General features: G+C 43.2%; 1 protein-coding gene across 6 annotated transcripts in view; it reads left to right on the top strand.

Annotated features, from left to right (window-relative positions):
- Positions 1-19,291, top strand: part of fcho1 (FCH and mu domain containing endocytic adaptor 1) — a 62,190-nt gene that overhangs the window by 12,983 nt on the left and 29,916 nt on the right. For all 6 annotated transcript variants that reach the window (XM_040034972.1, XM_040034967.1, XM_040034968.1 and 3 more), the window contains exons 2-3: positions 2,911-2,961; positions 17,370-17,461. In XM_040034972.1, the coding sequence (XP_039890906.1) occupies positions 2,935-2,961; positions 17,370-17,461 (119 nt within the window). In that variant the 5' untranslated portion in view covers positions 2,911-2,934. The remainder of the gene's footprint in view (positions 1-2,910; positions 2,962-17,369; positions 17,462-19,291) is intronic.

The raw sequence follows: 19,291 nt of genomic DNA, 5'->3' as shown, positions 1-19,291 counted from the left end.
AGAACCATTATTGAGGAGGGTGCACAGTTGTACCTCCTGTCACTGTACTCTACAGTCCTACTAGTATCCAGTAATATAAGTTACTCGAGAGGACACAGAGGACTTTTGCCTTCTTACTGGTATGCTCAGGTAAAGCTAAGGTTTAGGCCCCGCCCACAGTGGACACAAGACTGGTCAGTGAATTTTTTTGCAAGCTGTGAATAGTTGACGAGTGGTTGCTGGAGGTTGCTCGCAGTGACTAGTGTGAAATATACGGTGCTGCACTGAAAACCTTGCGATCGCTGTGGTTGCCAGCAGACTCCTGGAGTTGCCTGTATTTTGCACGGAAGATGCTGACGTGTCTGCAGACACTCGTAAACTACTCGCTATTCTGCATTGAAACTGCGAAAAGTGCGACGCCAACCAGAAACGGTGTCTGCTCACCTTCACAATAAAAGTTTGAAATGTGTGCACAGCTTTTACTGTGAAGGCAAACGGTCTCTGTTTCTGGTTGTTTCTTACTTTCTCCAAGCTTCACTACAGTCTGGAGAGAAACTGAGAAGTGTTTGTACAAGTCGGCAGCTTTCAATCCCGGGTGGGTCCGGTGGTGCTGCACCCTGCTCGACACGACGCATTCAGTCGATGCGATCAGTGAAACTTTATCGATATGTCATAAGAAAGTGTCAGGCGTGAGTCTCACACCCACACTGTGACATTACAGCAACTCACGTTTCCAAATGTCAAGCGTTTAATCGGTGCATAACGCGTTTCAGCATGTTCGCTGCTTGTGCGAGCAGTCAGTAGATGTTGCACATGGCAGGACCAAAAACTGCGCCCACATTTATTTCCTGAATAAAAAATGATCTGGAGTTTGAGGAATCAGGGTCACAGAGTGTCCCACTTCTTCTCAGGGCTCTGTTTGCCCCAGAGCTGATTTCAGCTCAACGTTTAGTTGGAACCAGGCGGAGAATGCTGGATGTCAGCTACTTCTATACATGCCAGCACCGTGGGTATGGTGTCTTTGTGCCTCTGCTTTGTGCTGCGTCAGGACTGTGAGGATTAGAGCTAAAAGTATATGTAATTAACTCAGATCTACGAGCAGGTTTCGGTGTCTTTGTGACGCGTCTGTTTTTATCTGGTGTGCTCCCTTTGCCCCCCTTTCTGCTTGCCTAAAAACCATCTGGTGCTCTGGTCAGATCTGCCGTCCCGCTGCACGGCTGCCGTGGAAATCTGCTCAGGCAGGATTTATTAGTAGTGGGTTAAAACCTGTAAAATATTCTGACAACGAGGACCAGCATTTCTCTGAAAGGTTAGGATAGCGTTTTATAAATATCGAGGTTGGCCAATGATAATCATTTGAGGTACTGACGAGAAGTTGTTGGGTTTTTATTAAATAAATTGATTGATGTGCTGGTGTATGACCTCCACCGCTGACTCCGCCCATATTAAAGGCCAAAGATGATGAATCTTACGGTGGCAGCGCTGCAGTAGTCGGTCATTAATCATCTTCAGGAGTTTGTTTGGTTTCCACACTGTACAGCAGATATGAAAATATTGGCAAAGTGTAGTTTCGCTGGAAATCGATGCACTAAGCATTGATATCCGTCGTGCAGCTGCTGCTCCGCAGCATTTCCGTCCCTCCTGTGGGCTCTCCTCCTCTGCCCAACACAAAGCTGTCTGCAGGCCTCCAGTCCTGCTGCTGAGCTAATTACTGAGGTGTGTGTGTGTGTGTGTGTGTGTGTGTGTGTGTGTGTGTGTGTGTGTGTGCGCGCACACTCTAGGGCTTGCTGTGTTGGTTTCTCCATGTGTGGCTGTTGTCTTATGCCAGGTCACCAGGACTGAGCTGAATCTGTGCCAATAGAAGGAGAGGGCTGTTGTCAACACACACACACACACACACACACACACACACACACACACACACACACACACACACACACACACACACACACACACACACACACACACACACACACACACACACACACACACACACAGTCAGCAGAATAACAGATAACAGGAACCCTGCGTGAGCCCTGGGGAAACTCTTGCCCATTATGGATTCTCTTGCAGAGGGCAGGATGCTTTGTGTACACGTTGCATTAAAGTGTTTGTGTTTCTTTGATGTAATTGTGTATGCAGGGGCTTAAAAGGTGCATGTTGCTCTGCTGCTGCAGTGCACTTCCTCCTGCCACCAGCAAATTAAAAATAAACCTCTCGTGAAAACGGTGGACGCACGACAAGTCGTATTTAAGCTCTGAGGCGATGGTGGTCACATGTTCTGATGTCGTGCGATCTTTGATTTTCCTGTTCGACCGCTCGCACAGACGTGCGTTGGCATGTTTCACAGGGCTTGTGTGTCGGTAATAAATTGTAATAAATTGTTGCAATCCAGAAATGTTGAGCAGATAAGCAGAGTGTTTGCTGCATGCATGTTCAAACCTAAATGCACCAGTAGCTGTGCTGGGATGAAGTGCAGCACATGCACGTCTTTTTTTTCTTTTTTCCCGTGGAGGTTACCTTGGTCTCTTCTGCCTCGTTCACTCCATCGATCGCTCTCTCTCTCCTCCCCTGTTCTTTCCTCCCCCATCTCCCCCGTGTCACCCCTCCTCCCTCCTCCCTTCATTCTCTGAATTTATCCTTTGAAGTCATCTGTGAAGCTCCTCTCTGCTCCCCCTCAGGAGTTCCCTTCCTACGCTCAAAGTGTCTCAAGAGTTTCTACAAAGCTGGACTTTGCTGAAATCGTTTACATGCGTTTTGCTGACACTTTGATAGTTTGTCACAGGGCAGAGGAGAATCTTTGACATTTCCACATTTTATAGAGTTACAAAGCGTCCTCTGGGTCATTTTCCTCTCCAGCATGTGGAGAGAAGGGGGAGAGAATCTAGACGTCACACTTTTCTCTAATGCGGCTCTACCTCTTTCTTACAGATTGCTGTGACGTTCTGAGTGAAGATGGCATTATTTCAGAACAACTTCTGGGTAAGTGTCTTGAAAACCTCTTTAAATGGAGTAACGCTGCAGGGCACGTGCAAAGATCTCTAACTGAACTTGGTCACCTGTGGTAGCTGGATCACAGCTATGACTGACCCAGCTTCTCATTCATATTCTCCACAGACAGTCGTGCCTCTCTGTTGTGCATCAGGTACAAACAGGAAGTGCTTGTTACCAATAGATACCAGTCTTTTATGTAGATCTCAGCTTTCAAGCAGTCTCATTTAAATTCTGCTTCGAGGCAGAGATGATGGTGATGAATGGCTTTTAACTCGCAGTTACTAGTTATTATGTTAAGACTTTATTTATTTAAAATAACTGTTATGTGGCAGATGCTGTTGGTGGGCATCAGTGATTTTTGGCAACTTGGTTTGAGGAAACTTACTTTATTTAAAAAACACATTTTTCTGGTGAATGTCAGAGATGGCAACGTCACCCGACACTCTCCCTGTCACTTCTTTTCATCTGTTCTGCATTTCCTTTTACTTTTGGCTGGTTTATAAAGAAAAATAAAAGCTTTTCAAACCCACTTAAAAAAAAAATAAAAAAAAATTGGTATAAATATGTTTGTCCCAGTCCTGGCGATTTATCTGTTGGTGGAAAATCAAAATCCAAAATCTTTGGTGGGAACCTGAATATTTTTATATGCAAAAAAAAAAAGCTGCAAAAGGAAAAGTCCAGTTATGTTATTTCCCTCCAGTCTTCACATTTCACCCGTATCTGTCTTTGCACACAGAAATTAACGTGCAGGCGTCTGTGGACACGTCTGTGGACACGTCTGTGGACACGTCTCTCTTCAGATAACAAGCGGCAAAAGTCGCCCACAGACGTGCTCCCGTGCAGTCCTCCAAAATCTAGGTCTTGTGTCTGTTTGCGAACCACAACTGTGCGAACACAAAAACTCAAACGCTTCGTTTAACAGATTCCCCGAGCCGGCGGCAGGTGTTTACAGCGTCTCGCCTTGTGTGTTCACCGCCACTAACTATACGTCATGTCATGAACCATCCTCTAATATGACATGTAAGAGGAAAAAACAGGGTAATTAAAAGCCTGACAGCGAAAGGATTCATAAGCTCGGGTTAGATTACACTCGATTTTGCAAGTATTAAAAAACTAGTATGACTAATTATGGCATTAATTGGCTTAATTTCTCCGTGAATAACGGCCTCATTAGTAGTCTTACACCAATGTACGAAGCACAGGAGTGAAAGTCTCCCACATGCCTCTGTGACTTTGTCAGCTGACAGCTTTTTCCTTCTCTCTTTGTCCTCCTCTTTGCTTCTGTCCCAGCCTACCTAGTACATCTATTTCAGGTGTGCCCTAGTTTTTGGCCTAACAGACAGAAAAGTTCTGCACATTGAACTAATATTTCCAGACTTTCAATTAAGGTGCAGAAGACACAGTTTAAAACAGAGACTCTCGAAGTTTAGTTCATTGAGCCGACGTGCGGTTTAGGGCCAGAAAAGAAAAATGACCCATTTACCCACTAATTTATAGCTCCAGAGAACCTGCACAGACGGGGGAGTCCAGTAGTACAGTTAACTGTAGCCACACCCCTTATTTCCCATCATGCCTCATTTCCCATCACTGACTTAGTAGTCAGTTGGCTGTTTTATGTTTCAGTGCAAGTGATTCTTCAGAGGAAGCTGGTTTTTGCTGATGGTTGGAATCTCTGTGCCGTCACACCACCCATATTTGGAAACTGTATATTGGTATTAAACAGTATTTTATTTTTGCATGCAGCCTTATTACCGAGGGCCTCCTGAGGCAGTTTGAGAACCTCGTCATTGAACTTCACCCCATGATGATTAGGGATGGGTATCGAAAACCCGGTTCTTGTTGAGAACTGGTTCCCACTGTTTCAGTTCCTTGGAATCGTTTGCCATGTTTGCAAACGATTCCCTTCTCGATTCCAGTCGCCCCGAATGACGTCGCCACGTTGCGGAGCGTCATTTACCTGGCAGGAAACACGGCGGCTCAAACGCTCAAAAGTTTGGTTTTACTTTACGAGAACGGATGACAACAGGACAACTTGCAATACTTGCAAAGTAGATATTTCATTTAAGGGAGGAAACACTACGAATATGCAAAAGCATTTGCTCACAAAACACACGATGACCTTAAATGAATGTCGTGTTTTAAATTCCGCTCCAGACTCGTGAATCTCAACCAGCAGCAGCGGTAACGTTTGCACGTCCTCTCCCGTTAATGCAGCAGGTAAATAATCAACTAACAGTGCATATTATGTTAGCGCGATCTGCCTTATTACAAACCTGCCATTACTGTGCGTTTAGTGACCATGATGACAGACAGAGTCTGGCTCAGATGCTGGCAGTTCTCGCTGCAGTCTGCCGGTAGCGTCTCCTTTCAGGCCAGGATAGACTAATGTCACCGAGCAGAGACTCAGTTTGTGGTCAAAGGCTTGCACCCATTTGCCACAGCAGATGATTTTCAGTAAGTGAATGTGTTTAATTGTAGGCAGGGACATTACTGGATATTCTTGTGTAATTGCTACAGAATAATTTATGTTATACTTTGTTATTGCTACAGAAGAATATTTATTTTATTATTTTACATTTACAATTTTTTCCTGGGGACCCTGTGACACCCCATTGAAGAGCCGTAGGCTGTGGATCTCTTAAGATCTCACTGCTGGGTTTGTAAGGCCATGCTACTCCTAAATTTCTATCTTGTTCAAAGAGAAGATAGAAAACAAAGTTCTGAGCTGATCGACCTTAGTGTTCTCCTTTTTTAAAAAGAATCGATAAAGAATCGAATCGTTAAACAGAATCGAAAATGGAATCGTGAAAATCTTATCAATCCCATCCCTAATGATGATTGTGTTGAACTTGAGCCCACTGTAAGCAGCTGTTATCACCTCTCCTGCTCATCTGTCCGTCTCTTACAGCTGTAGTGTTGCTTTGCTTTCGTGTTTTCTTTACTGGTGAATATGAGCTGTCGATTGTCTTTGTGTGTTTGTGCTGAACATATAACTGCAGATTTACAGCCTGGCAAGTAGAAAAGCAAAATCTAAAGAACAAATGAGGTGACGTACTTGTGTGTCTTTACATATTTCCCATTCAGCCTGCTTTCAGAGCCAAATGGCTTTGAAATACAAACCACTCTCTAGTTAATTAGGCAGCACAGCCACTCGGGGACGAGCTACACACAGAGCCTCGGCTTGTTTGGCTCAAGAACATTCACAGCCACTCACAAAGCCTCCTCATAGCGCTCTGTCCTTTCCCATTAGCTGAATGAAAGCTGTGCTTATGGTCCACAGGAGGAAGCGTACCGGCTGTAATTAAGTGCATCCTTAGCAAATTAAGGCGCTGCTAAGTCTTGGGAACAGAATGTGTTTCTCTGTAAGGATTCGTCACGCTCGATCGTTCCAGGAAACGTAATCGCAGTTAGCAATAATCATCGAGGTATATAGAATATAAAATATCTCTTCAGTATGCTTTGATTTAGTTTGCTGGCTCTCAGATGTCATCACTTTGCGAGTGTGCCAAAGGATTGAGACAGTTTTTATTCTCTTGGTTCTCCCTTTGCCTCGAAGGTAGAGAAGCTAAAATAGTTTATTTCAGTGGATGAACTGAGCGGCTCCACAAAGGCCCAGAATAAGGAAGATAAATAAGGATTACTTGGACCTGCGAATCATGCAGAGCTACTTCACTGGAGTCCAAAAATAAAGCAAAATATGGAGCTTAAATTTTGGCAGAATACGTCGCCATTAAATCTTCCCAATTAAGAATTTCATATGGTTTGTTGTTGTTCTTTCCTTTTGATGTAATTCAAATAATTTAATATTTAACAAAGTATATTTTCTAATATGGATTAACTGAGTAAGCTTTACAGTTTGCTTGTTTTTTAAATGATGATGTAAAATATGGGCTATTGTCGTCACCCCGACAGGCAAGTTTGTGAGTTTGATATCTTAAAGATAAATCGACGGGTTTCAAATTGATCTCAAACAAGTTCAAATCGCAGTGACCTTGAAGGTTACATATATTTTGTGCCTCTGCGCCTCACAGTCCTGACGCAGCACAAACTCAATCTAGTCTGTTCCCAGTTTATAAACTAAATATTACATTTGATTTGATGCCATCACCTACAAAGTTGCACCATTTAGCATCGTTTTACAGCCCCGATAAAAATTTTTAAGACCACTTGAAAAATGGCAAAAAGTCTTATTTTGCACGGTTGGATGTTAACAAGGTTCCAAGTGGAGCTTCAACAAGAAGAAACGGGAGAGAGACGAAACATTTCTTTGAGCATGCGATTCGTTGACGACAACGCTTAAACTGATACAGGCCGTTTTACAGCTGATCAACAGTTCAGGACCACACCTAAAAAACAAAAGTGTAAACCAAACATGAACTCAGTAATGAGTCGCTCCACCGTTATTGTTGATCACTTCATCCTTGATGCAAGTGTTTCCACGAGGTGAGAGGGAGCATTTCTCCAAGACGGCCGCACGAAGCGTCCATTTTTGTAACTTCCCCAAAGGTTCTCTGTTGGATTTAGATCAGAGATGCAGGATGCTCCAAAAGAGCGATGTTATTCTCCTGGAGGAAGTCCCTTGTGTACTGTAGCGTTGTCCTGTTAAAAAACCCAGTGGTTACCACACAGACGAGGGCCCTCAGTCACGAGGGACGCGCTCTGCAACGTCTGGACACAGCCAGCGCCCGTTTGACGCTCCTGCACCTCCTGAGACGCCGTTGTTCACCTCACGGTGCACCTCAGCAGCGATGGCACGCTGCGAGAGACCCTGCTTATGCAGTTCAACAACACGACCATGTTCAAAAAGGTTTTTTGCCTTTGCCATCAGAGCGTCATGACAGTGTGACGACCTGACAGAAAAGGACAATGGATCCACATTGTTGCACAGATTTGGCCTTTTAAAGGTCAACTGGTCCTAAACTGTTGATCAGCTGTAGATCAGCATGTTTCAGTTTAACAGTTGTTTTCAATAAATTGCTCAAAAACATGTTTTGTCTCACTCCCATTTCTTCTTGCTGCATGTTGAAGCTCGACTTTGAACCTTGCAACCATGCAAAGTAACATTTTTTGCCATTTTTGAACTGGTCTTAAACTTTTTATCGGGACTGTATTTTAGAAAATAGCCACATAATCTGAATTCATTACTAGGCTGACCTGTATTGGCTTCTTTAATAATATTCGCTGCAGTGCTGTATAGATCTCAGAAGGCCAGTGTGCGTGCTTACCAGGGGAATTTAGAAGAACTGCATCAGAGAAACCTTTAAAGCTCGGCGAGCGGTGCAGCTCTGTACAGTATAAAGGACAGCATTGTCTGCTGTCGTCTCTTAAAAATGCCTCCTTTGCCTGCAGATATGTCTGTTTGCACAGAAACGCTGCACCCACTGGACTTTTATTATTGCCTGCAGCTCAGTTTAATGATGCCAGTGTTGCTGCCCTGCCATCACTTTGAGTCATGTGGGTTTCTTGTGGGGTGAAGATCTGTGAACACACTGAGAAAATCTTCCTGCTTTCAGGGTTTTCCCTCCTTCTCTCATTTCATCCCTGCTCCTCTTCTCCCTGCCACCTCCTTTCGTCCTTTTAAAAAATGCTCTGTGCCAGGTTAGAATAAGAGCCAAGACCGATCAATATGAGACTCGTTAAATCTGCTTTATGTATGGCAGTAATCTCCAAATGTTCGTGTTCCTCGTGAACTGACTGCATAGTTTGGGTTGGTTAACAATTAAATAAATAGTACATATATCTATGTGTACACGACATAAGAAAATCAGCAGGCAAAATAAAAAGACGCGCTTAAAGAGGTGAATTTGTTCAAACCGTCCTACTCGTCTGCGATGATGAGCCTCTGCTGCAGCTACCTGCTGCTGACGTTATTGACACCTCTCTGCTGTGGGAGCGTTCACGCCGCTCAACCTGCTCGGTCAGCAGAAAGTTTCTGTGAGTCAGCGAAAGTCGCAGCAGCTCTGACAGACCGGCCAATCAACTGGCTCCGTGATAGTCTGACGCAAGGTTGTAAAAGTTTACAGCTACTGTCAACAGCAGCCCGTCAGTGCAGGACAGTTCAGTGCATCACTGTGTGGTGCTGACCTGTCACGTTTAAATGATGTTTTGCTCGTGACTTGTGAAAACTGCTACAGCATAATAAAATTGATCTGTGATGACTGTGATGACTGGAAATAGCTGGCTTTGCCTTATTGCAGACCAATAAATGCACTGGTTCTCTAAAACCAGCAGAAGAAATTTATTCTGTACATAATTCAGCAAAGTACAAATGTAGTTTAAACCAGCACATGTTGAAAAAGGGTCTTCCTGTGGGTGCTGGGCGAGGCTGGATATGAAGAACGTAAGACGTGCAGTATCACTGCGGCCTTCATACGCCATGCTGTAGACCAGGGGTGTGAAACATAAGGCCCGGGGCCAGAATTGGCCTGCCAAAGACTCCAATCTGGCCTCTGAATAGCGGTTATAAAGTTTAGACATTTAACTTTATTTTCCTGCTGATAAACCACGACAGCCATTCATACAACACCTAAGTAAACGAGTCAAATCGAAATAGTTAAATACCAGAAAGTTGCTTTTTTTTCACAATTTACAATAGAAAATATTTTTTTAACATTTATTTTAATTAATTACTATTTTATGTCTTTATCATGTAGAAAAACGGAGATATATTGAAATTGCATTTCTATTTCTGGAGTTAAACTTCTTTGCAGTAACAGAAAGGAGCGTTTGTGTGTCTGTGAAATAAGTTTGACTTCCCTGCGTTAGACTGTTTGGGATTTCTAGAGGAGGTGTGTTCCTGGTGCTACTATGTGTCATTTGTTTCTGCTTGTTTCTTACTATTGATGAAACAATACAACACAATGTGTTAAAGAGCAGGAATGTGCTCAGACACTGGATCCATCCATCTGTCAGACTGCACAGTCATATTAGGCAGAGCTAAAGGCACAGCTCTAGATATCGTCAGAAAAGGGGACATTATATCAGAAAGCCTGAGCCAAGCGCTTCACCTCAGTATGCTTAAATTCTTGGGGGAAAAAGAGAAATCTACAAATGCAGTTCCTGGGAGTCCTTTTGTGTCTCACTCTGGTCCTTTTGTGTGCTGCGAGTTAGAGAGCACAAATAGTCCTAACGCAGGTAAAACCCGCTGCCGATTCTAAAAAGCAGAATATTTCTGAATTAATGTGACGTTTCTAAAACCACCAGCCAAGAACCGCAGGCATCCAATCAGGTGAAAGCAGAGGATTTCTTGCTAATGCCTCAAGCTGTCTTTGGCTCATCTGTGTGGGGCACCATATAATCTTTTACCCTTTCTGTCATTTGCCAATCAGCAGCACAGGTTAAACAGTTGAGATGCACAGGAATACGTTTGTATTTGTTATAGAAGCAGCTGTGAAGACGACCGTGCAGCTCAGCCCAGGTTCACTGTCTGTAATTAGTTTCATAAATGCCTGGAAGAAGTCTGAAGATGTGTCTAATTAGAATCAAGAGAGAGCAGTTTAAACACACACACACACACACACACACACACACACACACACACACACACACACACACACACACACACACACACACACACACGTCAGGTATTCATATATTATGGGGACATCTAATTGCAATCATATTGCTCTCCCTAACCCTTAATAACCCAGCTGTAACCCTGACACTAAAACCACATTTTGAGTCACTATTGCCTTCCAACTCGTGGGGACCTGGATTTTGGTCCCTATAAGGGCTGTTGGTCCCCACAAGTATAGTAGCATTCCAATTTTGGGTCCCCACAAAGATATGAATACATGCTCTCTCTCACACACAGAAGCCGGCATTACACTGAAATGATGACTAAGATAAAGAGCTAATATACTGTCTGAAACAGCAGGCTTATAAGTTCAGTTATTTTAGTGTCGTCTGCTTCAGACGCAGTAGCGGGTAAACTCTGGGGACTTGCTAGACTAAATCCTCACCCTGTTTCACACTAAAGGTTTTGTCTGTTTTAACAGGGAACAGTATTTTTAGGTCATGTGAGCCACGTTATTCTTACATCCTGTTTATATCCTTATGAACATGTCGTGTTCACAGGAAACCGTTTGAGAAATACAATGTAACACTAAACTCTGAACTCACTCTAAACATTGTTGCCATTTCGATGAAAGCGACCTCACAGGAAACCTTCATGCAGCCTCTGAGTGAGCCATGAGAAGACTGAATGTTTATGTTTATGTTTTTCCTTCTTGTTTTGGTGGCGCAGGTGTATAGCTTTACCTGCGTCTCAGGTGATGGTATGTGGGTGTGGTCTATTTACCTGATGTCGGTGTTCGCAGCAGGTGTTGGGTGAGTGGTTTGTGGGCAAACTTTTCTGTTGACCGTCATTTTTTGGCACACCAGTTAACCCATGCGCTATTTGTAAATTGATTGAAAGCGCAAACGTTTGTTTTTGTTTTGTTCTTAAAATAAATGCGCAAAGTACAAGTACGACTCATTATGGATTATTGGAGGCGCGTCACAGGGACACAACCAACTCAGCCGGCCGCGGCTTTATTTACGGATGAAAGTCGCAACACCCTGTGAGCCTCTCTCGTATGTTGGCTTCCAAAACTGCCAAATCAGTGATAGTCAGTACACTCATCAACACGCTTGATTTTAAACCACTTTTAGAGGAGTCTTCCCTGCACCACCCTCCCTGTTAACAAATCTGAGCATTTCTCCTACTGACCTTAGTGGCCCGCTAAGTCTGCGTCTTCATGAGAAACTTGGACACATACAGATTTGAAACCTTCCCTCGTCTCCTTTTTTCCGCTCCTCATTGTCATGGTAATGGCTCCATCATGCATGACCAAAGCGGTCAGCTTAATTGATGAAAAAGAAATCAGCGAGAGGTGGGAAGAGAGGGGGGTTCGCATATATCAGGCATGAAGGCTTTTCTCGCACTGAAGGCTTTAAGGAATACTTATTGCTAACCTGCATATTTATTGTTTTTATTCTATACAGTAGTTTAGTTATAGCCAATGAATCAAAGCAGGAAAGCACCAAAAACCATGATGTTCTTTTCAACCTGATCTGCACTCGCCCCGTTCATTCTGAACTCATCCTGAAGTGAAGATGAATAAATTAATCCCTAAACTTGTGCAGCGGGATCTATTTTCAGCTGCCGATAACATTCGGATCTCTAGTGGGTTTTTACTCGTTGCTGAAAATTGTTTGTGGGATTGACTGGAAAATAACCACAGAGCCCATAACAACCAACATGTTATGATGTGTTTTAAATAGAATTGGTGGTGGTACAACTTGGCTTTCAGCACAAAGGAATAAGTTTCATCAGGCTTTGAATTCATGCGAATGTGTCTAATATCAGCATTATTTTCTTTGGGGTTTTTTTCCATGGGAGATCTAAAACATAGTTTATATTTAAAGATTTTCTTATGGCATACAGTTTCCCAATCATCAGCATTTCATATAATCAGTAACGACCCAGTTCATCCACGTGATCTGCTGCAGCTGAGGACACATGATCTGAATATTCTAGTTTTCAGGCAGTCGTCCTCTGAAGAGACGATGGACAAAGCTGAAACTGTCTGACAGCCCTGCTGGCGGGAGAGCTTTTTATTTCCTTACATCAACAATGAGTCTCTTCCATCTAATGTGAAAACTGCAAGACGACAAAAAAAAGACCAGCTGTCGCAGAGAATGAAGCAGCTTTGGAAAATGCGCTGCTTTCTCTGCTAAAAGTGGTTTGTAAAGCAAACCTGAGGTGAAACGCTGCCGCGGTGCAGAGAGCAGCACAGAGTCACACAGCTGCTCCTGAAAGTCATCGTGTTGAACTAACTGTACATGCAAAAAGTGAAAGAAATGGTTTAATTAAATAAAAAAACAACCTTCTGGTCCGTTCGGTGCACGCTTGTCACGGTGAAACTTGTCACTGAGAAACGACCTCGTCTTTGTCAACTTAATCTGCGATCGCCGAGTTGTCGGCTAAACGGGAACATGAGTAAATATTTGAGCCTTAGAGAAGGTAAGTACAGACAATTCAATGTGCCGAGCAATAAGCTGTTGTAATAAAGTTTGTATCGCTCCTAACACAGTTTGCTCAGACTCGCTTCTCACATATTCAAATGTTCTTAAGGACTGTGATCATAATCAGACACGGTGCTCACCTTATAAGGCACCGTGACAGACTGTGGGACGCTCTCTTTGGCAGGAAATGCGAGGGTGCTGTGTGGGTGGTGTGCTGTGTTTGGTACAGTTTCTTGACGAGGAAGGAACGAGTCCTGCATGACATTAGTCCAACTCGCTGTTTATGGGACAGTGAAAGTCAAAACATTCCGCTTTTGGTTGTTGCAAACCGGTCTGAGTTACGAAGGCACAAGAAACCCGTATGTAGGCGTTTTAGCGTTGCGCTCAGTACAACGAAACCACTTTGTGTGAAGTTAAAGGACTGAGTCTTTGTGTCAGGATAGTGTAACCAGTCAAGTCTTTTTTTTTTTTTTTTTTTTTTTTTTTTTTTTTTTTTACAATTATTTTAAAATTGTATCTTGCACCAGTTTTATTTCTAAAAGCAAAACAGGTTCATCCAAACCATAAACTGAAACTGGTTTTAAAGAGTTGAATATTGGGCCTAAAATTAAAATTGTCTTGTGTGTTTGCACTTAGATTCACCCTAATGTTAGCTTCTAAGGAGCTGGAGAGAAAAGCGACCGAGAGGCTTCTCGGCTCAGAGGTGAAACGTCTTAAAGAAACTTTATGAAGTCTAGTCGCTTGACCTGGATGTCTGAGAACCTACACAGATACATTAAGAGTAAGATAAAACATCATGTTAGTGAATGTACTCACAGATGTACCCATACAAACCTATGGGTGAACCTAATCTTTGCTTATGTCAGACACAGGATCAAAAGTTAAACTGATTGCGGCTCCGCTGATGATTATTCTGATGATTAAGCTGCAAATGAGTTTCTCTAATCTTCATGTTTGAGACTTCACAAAGCTTGTTTTATCTGTGAAACAGCATAACTCGGACTTTACTGAGGCACAAAGAAAATACAAGCTTAATTTTTTCTTCTTTATTAGCTGATTGACTTTTTCACCCAGATCTGATCTTGTTTTGATCCTTTTGCAAAAGCAGTGACTCATAAATGTTGTCAAAATTCAGCAACATCTGTACAGCTGCTTTAAGTGTGTGTGTGTGTGTATTCATATCTCTGTGGGGATCAAAAATTAGAAGTTTACTTTACTCATAGGGACCAAAATCCAGGTCCCCACAAGTTTGAAGGTATTTTTGAAACTCAAAATGTGGTTTTAGTGTCAGGGTTACAGTTGTGTTATGGTGAGGTTCAGGGTCAGCAGCTGGGGAAAGCTTTGTGTCAATGAGATGTCCCCACAAGATATGAAAATGAGTGTGCATGTGTCTCTTTTATGGCTATCATAAAGATAAAGCTCAGGGGACGTGACCGTGTGAGAAGCTGACTTTGTTGTGTGTTTTCTGACAGATGCCAGCACCTCGTCTGAGATCATTCTCAGCTGTTTTTTCCTTGTCCTGCTTCTTTACGTCTGGTTTGTGTGCGCGTGTGATTTACTGATGACCCTTCCTTGGCATTCCAGCCATTCCCCTGGTACCTGGGAAGTGGTCTGTTCCCCAGCGCGATATTTTTAGGTCCTGCGAAGCAGCTGTCAGCGTTTCTGCTTGCACACACAACCCTGCTGTCTGCTGACTGAAAAATGTGGTGAGGCTGAAGATGCAATCTGCCTCTGCCTCAGTCGGGCTCTCATCCAGATTACGTAGATGTAATCGGAGGGAGGTTTGTGTAATTACAGCGGCGATGGGGACTGTGCTAAATCTGCTGAGCCATAAGGTGTGCGACTGATCTCACCAACAATCCAGTTCTGTGTTTGTTTGTGCTTCTTTCACACAACACTGAGTCATGTTGGTCCTGAGCTTTATGCTCCACAGAGGAGCAGAAAATTCAGCTCAGATTGCAGCAGCCGCTCGCAGCCCGAGACGTGGCGTAGTTGATCCTGGAATATCAGCACGAAGCGATCTGTTCAGTTATCACAGCTCATGTTGGAACTAAGAGCAACAAATGCCAAATAATAGAGAGAGAGGTGAACAGTGTGGGTCCTTTGATTGTGTGATAGTCTAACATTTAGAGTGTGTCTCAGCTGCTCAGGCTGCTTTTGGAGTAACTATCTATGAGCACAAATTGTTGTACCTGAAGAGGACTGGTACTGATGCTTATACAGCAACGTCTGAAGGCGTGCTACACCAACATGTTGTTTCTTCATGAACATGCTTTCCAACTCGTAGGGCTTAATAACAAAAGAAAGAAAAGCAGTCTTTGAAAGAAAATTAAATTATTTTGATGAATTCATTTGCAAAAATGTTTTCAGAAGGCTGCATGTAATGATATTCACTAAACGAGTGGCACAGTGTATTCAGTATAAATGATTTGATGCTGTGCGATGCTGCAGGGTATAAATAAAAATAAAACTGTCAGCGATCAGAACAAAGTGACAACGAAAGAAAACAGCAGTGAGAGAAGAGTCAGTAGCTGCAGGGACCCGTGAGGGACGGCTGGATTTAAACCGCTGAAGCTTACAGACGGTCACAGTGTGAGTGTCGTGTGCTACATGTGCTTATGGAAATCCATCCGAACACTACCGATAAAGCACATTAGTTATTCATTCATAATTAATGTCAATAAATTGTTCTTTTATTAACTCAACTGTCTGTCGACCTGCAACTCACAAGAATCACTGATCCTCCTACGGGATTCACACGATAACGAACTGAGAGGTTTTCACCCCGATTGATCACTTTTGTTGTATTACGGGCAACAACCTGAGAGTTATGAGTAGGGATGGGTATCGTTTAGGTTTTATCCGATACCAGTACCAAACCGGTACTTTTGAAACGGTGCCGGTGCTTAAACGGTGCTCGAACCGGTGCTTAAAGAATCAAGAACACAAACTTTGTCCAAAAACCTCTCATGTTCAGCTGTTTCCCTCTTTTTCTTTGGTCATTTTAGCCTTTTTGGCCAGGGTGAAGGGAGTATCTGCCATCAAACAAGAAGACAGCCGCATGTAGCTATGATGGTGTTTGCTAGTTCACCTTACATGCATTAATGTAATAACGTGGTTAGCCTACTCAACGTAAATTACACACGAACAACATTAAGCTACTCACGCAGAGAAGAACGGCTGCTGCATCATCATCCTCATCATTTCTGCTACACTGGCAGGGCTAGGGGCCAGGACTCTCCTCTTTGGGTTCTTGGGGGATGTTGCTAACTCAGGGTCCGATAACAGGCACCACACCCCCAGTAGATGTGCTCGGTGTGAGGTCTTGCAGCAAGCTATCAAATACGGCGCATTTCTCGGCTTTTAAAAAAACGCTATGCGTCGCCAGGTGTTTCATCAGATTTGAGGTGTTACCTCCTTTGACAGTATCACAGTATCACCTTAAAGCACTTGTTGCTGCTGAGTTTGCATCTTTTGTTGTGAAGTACAGCCAGACTTTTGTCCGCTTCGCCTTGGACATTTTTAATCTGTAGCTCTGCTCTAAAAGAACGTACGTACCTGGGCCCGCCTACTACGCTTGCAAAGGTAAAATGATTGGCTAGAATCCAGAGTGTGTGACATCTCAGGGAAAAAAAAAGCACCGAAATGTGCGCTGCTTTTCGGTCTGGTTACTACCGTTTATGTCAGAACCGGATACCGGTACCCATCCCTAGTTATGATGGACTGTGAGTCAGACGAGCTTCTGCACACAGATGCTGTGGTTACGTTTAACTTGAAGTTGTGCTGTTCAAACGCTAAAATGCTGTGATATGACAATATGAAGACCGTCGAGCGGTAAAACGGCTTAAAAAGTGCATCAGAGAGACACTCGTGTTATCAAAAGGAAACATTAAACACACAAAAGGTCTTTTTGTGAAGCGTTGAGTTCCCTCGTGCACTGATGACCAATCGCTGTGATGTTTTGAAGGAGAACAAAAGAAATGAGTAATATTTGTGGCCATATGTTAAATGATTTTTGCCGCCTTTGGAATCTTGAATGCTCGAATAGCTTTTCTATAACTGAAGGTCACGCGTGTGTAACGTGCAGGACTGGCTTATAGGAGGTGAGCGATTTACCCGTCATGCCCGTACGCACACGATTCATTAACTTCTTTTAATAATTTATTTTTATCCAGATGGTAGAAGCTGGTTTCGTTTTTACTTTCACCCTGAACCTTTGAGTGTCTCTGGTGTTTACAGCAGACGATCAGGAGAAAAATGTCTCAAACTCGAGCGAACTTGATTCTGAGGCCCCGACTGGCATCGCTTTTGTTACCTTTGCCGTGTTGGTTTGCTGTTTCTCGACTTACTGCTAACAGACGCGTGTGTCTGTGTGTTATTTTCGGCAGGGGGAGAAGAATGCCGGCTTTGATGTGCTCTACCACAACATGAAACATGGCCAGCTGGCAACCAAGGAACTCGCCGAGTTTGTCCGAGAGAGGTGAGGTTTGTGTGTATTTGTGAATATCTGTGTGGGAGGTGGTGCAAGTGATGAGATTTGGGTGGAAAATCCACCGTTCTTTACTACGTACGTGGATATAAAGATTGTGCCAAGTTGGAAGAAATACTGGAAAATACCAAAAAGCATTCTGATCTCATCTCTCAGTATAACAAGGTGTTCAGATTCATCCTGTTTCAAAGTCCTGTCTGCAGATCGTGTACTGTGGAGCACACAAGTCTGTCTGTGCTTTGACCTCTGACCTCACTATTCTGCTTCTTTTGAAGTGCCTGTTTCTCAAGCACTCAGGTCTGAGCACTGTATGTGGATGACCTCTCATCATAGCTCGCCGCAGCAGGCGACACACTGCACGCTGCAGTTCTGAACTTTTTTCTATCATAATCCGACGAGCAGAGCAAAACTGCACGACGCCGTTGGATCGGACATGGCGCCATCTATACAGTCAGGTCCATAAATATTTGGACAGAGATGACTTTCTTCTAATTTTGGTTCTGCATGTTACCGCAATACGTTTTAAACGAAACAACTCAGTGCAGACTTTCAGCTTTAATTCAATGAGTTGTGACAAAATGTGACAAAATAAAGCATTTTAACAGTCTTTTCATTTCAGGGCCCAAAAGTAAATGAAGAAACTAAATAACTGAAAATAAAATGCTCATTTCTAATACTTGGTTGAAAACCCTTTGCTGGCGTTGACGGCCTGGTCTTGAACTTATGGACATCACCAGATGATGGGTTTCCTCCTGCTGGGCCTTTACTGCAGCAGCTTTCAGTTGCTGTTTGTTTGTGGGCCTTTGTGTCTGAAGTTTAGTCTTCAACAAGTAAAATCCACGCTGAACTGGGTTAAGATCAGGTGACTGACTTGGCCGTTCAAGAATATTCCTCTTCTTTGCTTTAATAAACTCCTCAGGATCTGTGTTATGAAACGCCGCCCAACCAGTTTGACTGTATTTGAGCAGACAGTCTCTGGACACTTGCACCTTGCAGTGAACCCTCTTATTTACTGTCATGCAGTCTTCTCTTTGCGGTAGGCCTGGATATCGATGCGCCGACCTCGAGGAGAGTGTTACTACTTGGTTGGCTGTTGTTAATGGAAATAATTCTGCGATCATCCACCACCGTTATCTTCCGTGGACATCCAAGTCTGCGTTACGGAGTTCAGCAGCGCCAAATCTTTCAAATGCAAGCACCACACCTCAGATTAACTCCAGGTGATCGATTTCCTTAATCAACAATGACATAATAAAGGAATTCCCCACACCTGCCCATGAAATGGCCTTTGAGTCAATTGTCCAATTACTTCTGGTCCCTTTAAAAAGAGGGTGGCACATGTTGAGTGTGGGTGCCCTCAAATGAAAGCTGAGAGTCTAGACGTCTTGTACACGTCTATTGTATAACAATAATAGGAATGTGTTTAAGGAAACGGGTAAAAATGTATCCAGATGTATATATTTACACCTAACTGTGACAGTTTTTACCTCCCTGTGGTGTGCATGTTCAAATTCATCAGGTTATTGTCCATTAAATACATAGAAAGTCACTTAATATAATGTGGCCTTCTCCTTGTACACTCAGTCGAGGCAGCACCCTCACATAAACCAGAGTGCTTTTACTCGTGAGACACACCTGAAGTCACCTGCTGTGTACACCTCTCTGACTGTTGGGTTTCTCTGTGTGTTTTATTGTAGGGTCTACCTTACAATATTAAGCACCTTGAAGCAACTGTTGTTGTGATTTGTTGCTGTATTAATAAAATTAAATTGAGCTCTGCGGTACAAAATATTTTCCTTGTGTACATGTTTACCACTTTAT

Source organism: Simochromis diagramma, unplaced genomic scaffold, assembly GCF_900408965.1.
Source record: "Simochromis diagramma unplaced genomic scaffold, fSimDia1.1 OVJJ01000816.1, whole genome shotgun sequence".
NCBI lineage: Eukaryota > Metazoa > Chordata > Actinopteri > Cichliformes > Cichlidae > Simochromis > Simochromis diagramma.
Note: the sequence above shows the minus strand (reverse complement) of the source record. Positions and strands in the feature narration are given on the sequence as shown.